We start from the raw sequence: 10,658 nt of genomic DNA, 5'->3' as shown, positions 1-10,658 counted from the left end.
TTGATTTCAGCTCGGTCATGATCCCATGGTTGTGGGTTTGAACCCCTCACGGGGCTCTGCCCTGACGGCGCAGAGCCTACTTGGGATTCTCTCTCTCCTTCTCTCTGCCCTTCACCCACTCTCTCAAAATAAAGAAAAAATTTTTTAAAAGATCTCAGCAATTTTCTTTTTTTTACTTTTTTTAACGTTTATTTATTGAGACAGGACAGAGACAGAGCTTGAGGTGGGGAGGGGCAAAGAGAGACGGAGACACAGAATCTGAAGCAGGCTCCAGGCTCCGAGCCGTCAGCACAGAGCCTGACACGGGACTTGAACTCATGAACCGTGAGATCATGACCTGAGCTGAAGATGGATGCTAAACTGACTCAGCCACCCAGGCGCCCCTTCTTTTTGATCATAGCCATTCTGACAGGTGTCCGGTGGTATCTCATTGTGGTTTTGATTTGCGTTTCCCTGTGGATGCACGAGGCTAAGCACCTTTCAAGTACCTGTTGGCCAAAGATATGTCTTCCTTGGGAAACTGTTATTCAGGTCCTTTGCCTCTTATGTGCATATCTGTTTCGGTGCGTCCATCTCAACGGGTCTGTTAGAATATCCTGCCTTGTCTGTGTCTCTGTGTTGTGCCTGTGTCTGTGTATTCACGAGGATATTCGCCCGTCTTTCTCTATGCCTGTCACGGTCAGCTTGCACATGCGTCTCTGAACTTCTGTGCTCACAAGACAGAACTCATATTTGTTCCCATGGCTCGACAGAGACTAAACTCTTCAGAGATTGGGCTGGGAAGAGACTGGGCCATGGCCCGGCGTGACAGAAGCCCTGGGTGCGTTTAAAGTTAACCCAACAAAATGAAAGTGTTGCATAGCCAAACCTGTGAGATGCAGCCAAAGCAGTTCTCCAAGGGAAATTCGTAGCTTCCGGATGCCTTTCCTAGGGAAAGAGGGGGACCCAAAACAAACAGCACAAAGAACAGAAGGGGCCCTTGGAGACTGAGTTCCACTTCACAGATGTGGAAACTGAGGCCAAGAAAGGTTAAACTGCTCGCCGAAGATCACAAAACGAAGCAGTTTCTTTAGAGCTGGGAGCTAGAGCATGGTCTAGTCCCTCCCAGGCCCTTGTTCAAAGACTGTGGAGACTTTGGGCATCACTGACTTTTGAATTCTATTTTTTAAAAATTATTTCACTTGGGGGTGCCTGAGGGGCTCAGTCCGTTAAACATCTCTTAATTTCGACTCAGGTCAAGATCTCATCGTTGTGGGATTGAGCCCCAAGTCAGTCTCTGTGATAAGCGTGGGGCCTACTTGGGACTCTCTCTCTGTCTCTCTCTCTGCCCCTTACTCCTGCTTGCACTCTGTCTCTTGCTATTAAAAAAAAAAACACACCACAGAGGTTATTGCACTAAAAAAAAGTCAAGAACAAAATGTTATGAATTCAAGGTGAGTACTCTTTGTTTCCTCCCACTGAGCTTCCTGGTTCCTCAAATTTATCGCAGAGTCTCTCTTGCTTAAAGAGCTGTCCCTACCCCCCACGCCCCCAGGAATGGAGCCTTGCAACCTTGACCCTGGATTCCTGGATTGGGGGAAGTGAGGAGTGAGCCCCAGAGACTCTGGGGTACTGACTCCCCAAAAGCAGGAATCAGGGGGATGAAAAACCAGGTAGAAGAAGGCAGAGAAGGGGGCAGGCAGCTCCCCTGCTGGGCTCCCAGTGCCAGGAAGCAATTCTGCACTCCTGACCGCTCCCCTCCCCCTGCCTGGCTCAGGTCCAGCCGCTAACGGGAACAGAATGTGGGTGAGGACTTCCCTGTGGCGGGTGGCCCTGCCCCCAGTCCCGTAGGTATAAGGCTCCCTCGCCACGTGGAAGAGAGAGGCCATCATGTCTTCTTGGAGGTCAGAGCAAAAGCTCAGGTGAGTCCCCCCACCCCTTTGGAGCCCTGGGTTGCCCGCGAGCACTTGGGAGCAAGATGGACCTGGACTTAACTTTGTTTGGCCAGGGCTGAGCAGAAAGAGGAAGATTCCAGAGGGGAAATCTTGGGAAAGTTAGAGAAGAGAAAGCTTCAGGGAAAAAGGAGCATCGAAGCTGGGGCTTTGCAGGACAAGTAGGAGTTCGCTGCCTCTGGCTTCAAAATAGGGAGCCAGGGAGATAAGAAATGACCCAGAAAACAAGCTAGAACAGAAGGAATTAGCAAATTTGACTAAATAATTAACAACCCCTTGGGGCTAGGCTGGCAATGGGGAGGGGTGACATTTATGGGTCAGACTGGGAAACTCAGTTTTCAGAGAGTTCACTTCTCTCTGGAACCACAGGTACCCCTCTGGCAGCTGTTGGGGGTGAGGGTGCAAGCCAGGAGAAGAGCAGGACAAGACTGCGCTAGTCCCGGGGACCAGTGAGGTGGCACGGTCCCTGGGGTGTGGAAGTAGACTCAGGAACCAGGCGGCTGATTCCAGGGACGTTTTCACCAAGCTGGGTGTATCTTCTGTCCTTGTCTGCAGCCCCGGAGGCCTGAGCTCCCAGCTTTCCAGAACGCTGTTCCTGCTGCTGCTATCTATGGCCTCAGCCCAGGAGGTCACCCCCAAACCCACCTCGTGCTTGGTGTCCCATTCCGTTAACGGCAGCTCCATCTCCTGCCACCCCCCAGCCCGAATCCCCCGCCGCTTCCCAGCTGACACCGCTTACCTGGCGGTGGAGTTCTTCAACCTCACGCAGCTGCCGGACGACACCCTCCAGGGCCTCGCTCGCCTCCAGGAGCTGCACCTCTCCAGCAACCAGCTGGGCAGCCTCCCGCCCGAGTTCCTGGTGCCTGTGCCTCGGCTGGAGGTGCTGGACTTGACCCGCAACGCCCTGACCCGCCTGCCCCCTGGCCTCTTCGCGGCCTTGGCTGCTCTCCACACCCTGGTGCTGAAGGAGAACCGGCTGGAGGGCCTGGAGCCCTCGTGGCTGCAGGGTCTGAAAGCCCTAGAGCATCTGGACCTGTCTGACAACCGCCTCCAGACCCTGCCCCCGGGGCTGCTGGCCAACGTCACCTCCCTGCGCGTTCTCGACCTCAGCAATAACCAGCTGAAGGCTTTGCCCCCAGACCTTCTGAAAGGCCCCCTGCGGTTGGAAAGGCTGCATCTGGAAGGCAACAGACTGCAGGTGCTCGGAGAGGGGCTCCTGGCCCCCCAGCCGGACCTTCGCTACCTTTTCCTGAATGACAACAAGCTGGCCACCGTGGAGGCCGGCGCCTTCCAGGGGCTGCGGCAGCTGGACATGCTGGACCTCTCCAACAACTTGCTGACCGGTGTGCCCAAGGGGCTCTGGGCGGCCCTGGGGCGGCCCGCCTGGGACATGGAGGACGGCTTCGACATCTCTGGAAACCCCTGGGTCTGTGACGGGGACCTGGAAGACCTCTGTGGGTGGCTTGAGGCCAACAAAGACAAGATGTTCTCTCAGAACGCGACGCGCTGCGCTGGGCCCGAAGCCTTTAAGGGCCAGATGCTCCTGGCAGCGGCCGAGGCCCACTGAGCCTGGCCTGGGAGCCCACGGCCTACGACCTAGCAGAGAACTCCCCTTCAGCTCTCCAGAGCTGCCAGGTGGGCCCGCTGGCCCGAGCCGCCCCAAACATACCTCGGGCTCTCTGGCCTCCTCGGACCCTCTTCCAAGAAAGCCTTTCCCTGTTTTCCAGATCCCTGGGTCTCCAGGAGCCCTCAGCCTGCTCGGCCTCCCTCTGGCCCAGCCCTGGCCACACTGGGGTTGTCTGTGTCTGGCTCTGTCTCCCCTGCTGTGAGGGGCTCTCCGAACGCAGGGCCTGGGGCCTGGTTGCCTTGTGGCCAGCATCACCCAGCTTGGGGTCAGAACTGGGGGGTTAATAAATAACTGTGAAAGGAATTGGGCGAACTAGAATTCACTGTGCTCCAAATATCCCCCAAGTTGATTTCCTGGGTCTTATGGAGGAAGGAGAAGGGCCTGGGGGCGCAGGACCTGAGCTTCCAAAGGGATTGCAGTTGGGATCTGATGGCCTGTGGCTTCTCCCCCCCCAGGATTTAACTGCAAATAAAACCCTGACCGCTGCCCAGAGTGTCATTTTACCGGCGGATTCCTGCCACAGCTTGTGTCCTGGGGAAGGTTTAAATTAAACCAGATTGCTTCAGGGCTCCAAACAGTTCATCATGCTGGCCGCTGACAACCCAGGGGGAGAGCCACCCAGGGCAGGCTGGGTGGAGCTGAAGGCTGTGTGCTCCCAACTGGAGGGAACCTTGAGCCACCTCCTGACACAGTGCTGGAGCCCCCGAGTCAGATTTGGGGGACCCCTGAGTGTTTGGGGCATGCCCAGTCCCTGGAAGGATGGTCGTTGGCAATCATTCCAGGCATGATTAGGAAAACCAGGGAGGGGCCTGGAGTCTGCCGGAGAGGGGTTTGAATCGGATCCCTCAGTTCGCTCATCTGTATAATGAGGACCCAAGGGAATGGGCCGGCCTGAATCTTGGCTGAGTTCAATGACAGATTTTTCTAAATAAAAACACCCTGAAGACTTGCCCAAGGTCACTCTTCGGTGAGGTGGTGGGGGCTGTGATCATCCTCCACTGTCTTCGTGGCAACGGCAGGGTGACAGGTGGCCAAACCTGGCCAACAGAAGTAGTCCAATCCTGGGACATCCAGCGTCCCCAAGTTACTATGACAACCGCTGAGCGCACCGGGAACCCCAGAGAAGCACGGGGAGGTGGGGAGGTGGGCTGAGTGGGTTGGAGCCCCGCCCCCGGGGCCCGCCTCCGCACGGCCTTTCCCCATTGGTTAGTACCCAAAGGCCCCGCCCCCCGAGAGGCTATAAGGCGGGCGGGCCCGGCGGTGGGCGGAGCTTGGGCCCCAGAGTCTGGGGTCGGCCGCTACGCTCGGGGGCTCTAGCTGCGCGCGCCCGGGTGAGTGCCGCGTGGAGGGCGACCCGGAGACCCCCGCAGGTTCGGGGCTCCCGATCGGGTGGGCGGGAGCGGATCCAGCGGCGGGAGAGGGCAGGGGGTGAAGGGCTGGAGCAGGTGGCTGAGACCCTTGGCCCAGTTGGCTCAAGTTCAGGACCCAGTTGGGCGGCCACCAGGGCTCTGAGGCCACAACGAGGGGAGAAGGGAAGAACCTCGGGCGAGGAGACTCGGGTCCGACTCCCCACTCTGAGCCTGCTTGGATGAGTGGTGGTGGAAACAGCATGGACCTCCCCTCCAGGTGCCTCAGTTTCCCTGTAGTCTGTAGGTTTATTGGGAATCCGAAGTTAGCACCTCCACTGCTGCAGGGGCTGGTGGTGCAGTTCTGGGGGGCGCGTGGTGAGGGTGAGTTGGGGGGTGCCCGGAAGCAAGAGGGACCTCTTCTCCTTTGCAGAAGAGGAAAGAGCTCAGAGAGGTGAAGGCACTTGCCCAAAGTCACGCAGCAGGTAATGGCAGGATTTGAACCCAAGTCTTTCTGTTTCCAGAGCCCATGCTTTGAACCCTTATGTGCCCACCTTGCCGGAGGCCCTCCGCCCTCCGGGTGCACCCAGTGGGTGCAGACCCCGTGCATGAATTGTCTGTGTCCCTCATGACGCTGTGCGGTAGGGTGCAATCACAACTCTGTTTTGAGGAAACTGAGGCCCGAAGAGGGAACAACACTTGGCCAGCGGGACAGAGCCCAAGGCCTGGGCAGGGGTGTGTGGCAGCCCCTCTCACCCGGCCCTGCCCCTCAGGATGTCTGCAGCCAGCATGTCAGAAGAAGAGACTGGGCAGCCCCCCAGAACCAGCCTGTGGGAGCCGGACCCGCAGGTGAGGGGCTGCTCCGCCCGGGCAGCAGGGGCACAGGGAGGGGTGGGGGGACCGTCCCTCCTGGGACAGTGTCAGACCAGGGACTCCCTCCCATGCTTGCTGGACCTTGGGGAGGGGCGGCGGGGGTGGGGGGGATGGCAGCACATCCTACCCATTTCCCAGAGGGGCGCAGGGACGCCCGGGGCAGGGAGCGTGTCTGCAGCCGCACCCCGCTGCCCCTCCCCCACCTCGGGGTCCCAGTCGGCCTCCATCTCTGTGCCCACCGTCTGGGCCCCCTCAACCCAGCAGCACAAATGACAGCGATGACAGCACACGCTCTGCTCGGGTCCCGTTCCAAGCACTTCAGTGGCTCCTAGACTCTCCCAGCTCTAGAAACCCATTTTACAGATGGGGAGGCTGAAGCCCCAAGTGCAGTCCCCCAGCCCCCTCGTTCGCCCCTCATCCCGGCCCAGAGTAGGGCAGCGGACCGAGGGGCGGCCGAGCTCCCCACACCCCCGCGGGCCCCTCTGAGACCACCTCTTCCCGCAGAACGTGGTGCGGCGCGTGGCGGCCCTGCCCCTAGTCAGGACCACCTGCTCCGCCGTCTCGGAGGCTTACGGTGCCGCCAAGGACAGGCACCCGCTGCTGGGCTCCGCCTGCCGCCTGGCGGAGCACTGCGTGTGCGGCCTGACCGCCTGCGCCCTGGCCCGCGCCCGGCCGCTGCTCAGTCACCTGCAGCCCCAGCGTGAGTCCCCCGCGTCCCCGCGCCCTGTGGTTCCGTCTCCGGGTCCTCCGCCCTTGGCTGTCTCCTCGGGGCGCCCTCCTTCTGTGAATCGATGTCCCCCCTCATTCAGTGGCCTGACACACACACACACACCTCCGGTATCTCCCTCCCGGGTATGTCTCTGTCCTTGCCTCCATGTGGCCTGTGCCCACGTCTCCCAGACTCCTGTGAGCAACTGAGGGGTCCAAGCTGATGGGGGGCCGGGGGCACAAGATCCTTGGTCTCCGGTCTGATGGAGGAAGGGGCCACCTCGGGGTCTCAGCTCAAGGCCTGCCCGCCTCCTGCTCAGCCGGTGTGCGTGACCTTGAGCCTGCTCGCTGAAGCATCTGAGCCGGCCACGGGCGAGGAGTCACCTCGGTGCTGGCAGCAGCCGGCTGGCAGGGCTGAGGCAGAGAGGGCAGCGGAGGTGGGCCCGGCCTGGTGACACACCCACGCGCCCAGGGTCCCCGCCCCCGGCCCCTCGCAGGGTGGCCCAGGCCTCCTCTCCCTCTCCCCGCGTCTCCCTCTCCCCGCTCTCTCCCTCACTCCCTGTCTCTCCCCTCCAGTGGCCACCATGAACAGTCTCGCCTGCAGGGGCCTGGACAGGCTGGAGGAGAAGTTTCCGTTTCTCCAGCAGCCTTCGGAGACGGTACCGCGGGCACCCAGGGGGAGCAGGGGGTGGGAGGGAGCAAGGCGTCGTCCCCGGGACCCGCCAGAGGCTGTGCCGTTTGGGTCCAACTCAGAAAACACCAGCCAGATTCACATCATCAGCACCTGAGTTTACTGAGCACTTAACATGTGCTCACTAAACTCGGCCCCTTCAAGGACCCTGTGAGGGGGCACTCTTCCTTTTCCCCGTGTTATCGAGGGGAAATCCAGGCCCAGCGCCAGGAAGGGCCAGGGACCCTGGACACCCAGCCCCCAGAGGCTGGGGGAAGGGAAGGGAGCCAAAACCTGGAAGGGGACCCCTCCCAGCAGGTGGTGACCTCGGCCAAGGACACGGTGGCCAGCGGCGTGACGGACCTGGCCCGGCGGAGCCGGCGCTGGAGTGTGGACCTGAAGCGCTCGGTGAGCCACGCCGTGGACGTCGTGCTGGGCAAGTCGGAGGAGCTGGTGGACCACTTCCTGCCCATGACTGAGGACGAGCTCGGTGAGGCCACCCGCACCTACCCGGCCCCAACCCGGGAGGTTACGGATCAGAGAGGCCTGGGACTCTCCCAGGGCCGCACAGCAGTTCCACAGGAAATGCACAGAGCGGGAGCCCAGGCCCAGCACCCCCTGCACTCGCACGGCCCCCCGGACCCACCTCCTTCTAGAAACCGGACCACATAGACCCGAAGGATGCATGGGGCTTAGAGACTTGAGGGCCCGGTCTCAAACTGCCCGGCTGCCCAATTGCAATCCTGGCCTCGGTGATGCCTTGAACAGAGTTCGCCCTGCGAATCCTGACCTGTGGCTGGTGCTCAAAACCAGAACACTCGGGCTGAACCGCACCTGCCGCTGCACGCGGTTCCCTGACACCCGCCCTTCTCACGGGGCGCCGGGCGGGCCGGTCAGGGGAGCGTGTGACTCTCAATCTTGGGTTTGGAAGTTCGAGTCGCACCTCAGGGGTAGAGACTACGTAATACAATAAAATCTTAAAAAAGCAAAACAAACAAAAAAAAAACCATGCTCCAATTTTCGACATCTTGTTTCTGAACCCAGGGGCATCTGACTTCTCGACCCCTTGTCTTCTGGGGACCAGAGCATGTCGATGCCCTGCCTTCTCTGCAGAAAGGCTCCGAGGCATTTATGAAGCACCTACTGTGTGCTAAGCGCTTGTATTATACCCTTTCTTTAAAAGTTTTTAAAGTTTATTTTGAGAGAGAGAGGATGAGGGAGGGCAGAGAGACAGAGAAAGAGAATCCCAAGCAGGGTCCCCAGCGTCACTGCACAGCCGGATGTGGGGATCGAACTGACAAACCCTGAGCTCATGACCTGAGCCAAAGTCAAGTTGGACGCTTATGCAACTAAGCCCCCGAGTCCCCTGCGGTATATTCTTAACAGACCGTTTCATAGAGGGGCTACGAGAGCCTGGGATAGAATCCCAGGCCGGCCTCTTGCACACCGTGGGGATTCATCACCCTTTGCCTCAGTGTTCCCCATCTGTAAATGGGGCTAATAATAATGGCCACGTCATAGGGTTTGGAGAACGTTAAATGAGTTGATGTTAGCAAGGGGAAGCTATAAATTTGGGAGCCCGTGGGCTCGTGCATGCGGAAGGAGGGTGAGCAGACATGGAGGGAGGCCGCGCTGACCCCTCCCCGCTCCGTCCCTCCAGCGGCCCTGGCGGAGGAGGCTGAGGGCCCGGAAGTGGGCTCGGTGGAGGAGCAGAGGAGACAACAGGGCTACTTTGTGCGCCTGGGCTCCCTGTCGGCGCGGCTCCGCCACCGGGCATATGAACACTCTCTGGGGAAACTGAGGCAGAAGAAACACCACGCCCAGGACACGCTGGCCCAGCTGCAGGAGACCCTGGAGCTGGTGAGATGCTTCGGTCCACTCCCGCCCCGCGGTGCGGGCCAGCAAGCACGGGCTGAGAGTCAGCCCAGGACGTGGCCCTGCGCTGGTCTGTAGGGGGAGGCAGAGCGGGACTCAGCTGCCTCCAGCCGGGGGTGTTCAAGGCTGGGGCAGAGAGGGGACATGGGGCTGGGGAAGCTCAGGAGGGTCGAGGCTCAGCCGGGGAGACAGGAAGGGGCTGCGTGGGGGGGCGAGGAAGTAGGAGCTGGAATTTATAGGGAGTCAAAGTAGTTCAGGAGAGAGACAAGGCACCCCCCTTGTTCTCCTGCCACCAATCCCACCATCCCAGCTTTCAGGTTCTAGGCTCGTCCCTATCTGTCCCTCCCTGCTCCTAAGGAGCACAGGAGCTCCCACTTTTTTTTTTTTAATTTGAGAGAGAACAAGCATGAGGAGGGGAGGGGTGGAGAGAGCAGGAGAGAGAGAATCCCAAACAGGCTCTCACCGCCATGCAGGGATCGAACTCACAAACCAGGAGACCATGACCTGAGCCCAAGTCAGAGCTTAAGGGACTGAGCCCCCAGGCGCCCCACGGGAGTTCCCACTTGACTGACCTTGATACATTCAGAGCCCCTAGCCCTCTCCTGCGTCACAACCTCCATTCTTTTAGGGGGTCAGGTCAAAACCCACGAGCAACCCTAGACACCCGCTTCTCCGCACCCACAATGGCCACACCAACCAGGATGCCGGCTCTGCCCACAGCTCCCCTTCCCGTTCCTCACCCCCAGGTCGAGCACCCCAAACCGCCCCTGGTCCCCCTGCTCCATCCTGGACCCCCGGCTGTCCTACCCCCAGTGGCCACCAGAGGGCGCCGATGAGCACCCGAGTCGGTTTCTATCCCTGAGCACAACTCCTCAAGGTCAAGTGTCAGAATGTCCTTCCTTTTTAAGGCTAAATAATATTCCAGAGGACAGATGGACCACAGTGTCTATTTGTCTTCTAATACCTGTCCCATCCTGGGTACCGAAGGCACAGTGGCCTTCTCAGGACGCTCATAGCGCAGTAGGGGAATGAAGGTCATGATGGAAAACGTATCAGGTGCTGTGGAATCTGCCCAGCCAAGAGGCAAGAGGGGAAGACTTCCTGGAGAGGGAGATGTCCACTCTGGAAAACTGGAACGAACCAGGCAGGGGTGGAGGGTGGAGGGAGGCGTGTGCCTAGCTGACCGACCAGCATGGCGGAAGTGAGTCTGAGCGTCAGGGGAGCCACGAGTCTCCCGGGGTCTGGCCAGGAGCAGAGGGGAGGATGCGCACGTTGGCCAGGCTGGATCAGCAGGTGGGGAAGGTTGCAGGGAAGAATGTGCTCCTTACGTGTTTATCGAGACCAGATCCAGGCCCGAACCCTCAAATCTGCCACCATCCCTGTCCCGTCAGATCAATGTCATGCAGTGCGGGGCCACACCCGCTGCCCCCGCCCGCCCTGGGAAGGTGCACCAGCTCTGGGAGGACTGGAGCCAGCGCTCGCCAGAAAACGGGCGGCGCCGTAGCCAGGTAGGGTGGCGGCTAGAGGGTGGGCGGGGGTGTGAGGGGCAGTGCTGGGCTCCTGCTGTCTCCAACCAAGTGCTGAGGTCCGCTGTTGGGAGTGTCCGCTGGCGGGGGGGGGGGGGGGGG

The 10,658-nt window shown here is 60.0% G+C and overlaps 2 protein-coding genes across 7 annotated transcripts in view; both read left to right on the top strand.

Moving 5' to 3' along the window:
• Nucleotides 1-1,813: 1,813 nt before the first annotated feature.
• On the top strand, nucleotides 1,814-4,507 carry LRG1 (leucine rich alpha-2-glycoprotein 1). The gene is made up of 2 exons (XM_029919053.1): nucleotides 1,814-1,901; nucleotides 2,487-4,507. The coding sequence occupies exons 1-2, from the start codon at nucleotides 1,870-1,872 to the stop codon at nucleotides 3,496-3,498; spliced, it is 1,044 nt and encodes a 347-aa protein (XP_029774913.1). The 5' UTR covers nucleotides 1,814-1,869; the 3' UTR covers nucleotides 3,499-4,507.
• Nucleotides 4,508-4,835: 328 nt separating this feature from the next.
• Nucleotides 4,836-10,658, top strand: part of PLIN5 (perilipin 5) — a 7,013-nt gene continuing 1,190 nt past the window's right edge. The window contains exons 1-8 of one of the 6 annotated variants that reach the window (XM_029917198.1): nucleotides 5,006-5,184; nucleotides 5,338-5,389; nucleotides 5,678-5,753; nucleotides 6,282-6,477; nucleotides 7,062-7,144; nucleotides 7,471-7,645; nucleotides 8,816-9,015; nucleotides 10,422-10,538. In XM_029917198.1, the coding sequence (XP_029773058.1) occupies nucleotides 5,679-5,753; nucleotides 6,282-6,477; nucleotides 7,062-7,144; nucleotides 7,471-7,645; nucleotides 8,816-9,015; nucleotides 10,422-10,538 (846 nt within the window). In that variant the 5' untranslated portion in view covers nucleotides 5,006-5,184; nucleotides 5,338-5,389; nucleotide 5,678. Of the gene's footprint in view, nucleotides 4,929-5,005; nucleotides 5,185-5,289; nucleotides 5,390-5,574; nucleotides 5,754-6,281; nucleotides 6,478-7,061; nucleotides 7,145-7,470; nucleotides 7,646-8,815; nucleotides 9,016-10,421; nucleotides 10,539-10,658 lie in introns of those variants that run through there. The other 5 variants (XM_029917199.1, XM_029917200.1, XM_029917202.1 and 2 more) reach the window with 5 other exon arrangements.

This window comes from Suricata suricatta, chromosome 12 (assembly GCF_006229205.1).
Source record: "Suricata suricatta isolate VVHF042 chromosome 12, meerkat_22Aug2017_6uvM2_HiC, whole genome shotgun sequence".
In the NCBI taxonomy this organism is placed as follows: Eukaryota; Metazoa; Chordata; class Mammalia; order Carnivora; family Herpestidae; genus Suricata; species Suricata suricatta.
This window is presented reverse-complemented; position numbering and strand designations above follow the sequence as displayed.

Excerpts from the sequence above, each read along its gene's own strand:
- LRG1 (XM_029919053.1), top strand. The coding sequence starts at position 1,870 with ATGTCTTCTTGGAGGTCAGAGCAAAAGCTCAG. Across the intron at positions 1,902-2,486 it reads AGGTCAGAGCAAAAGCTCAG|CCCCGGAGGCCTGAGCTCCC; the intron begins GTGAGTCCCCCC and ends CCTTGTCTGCAG.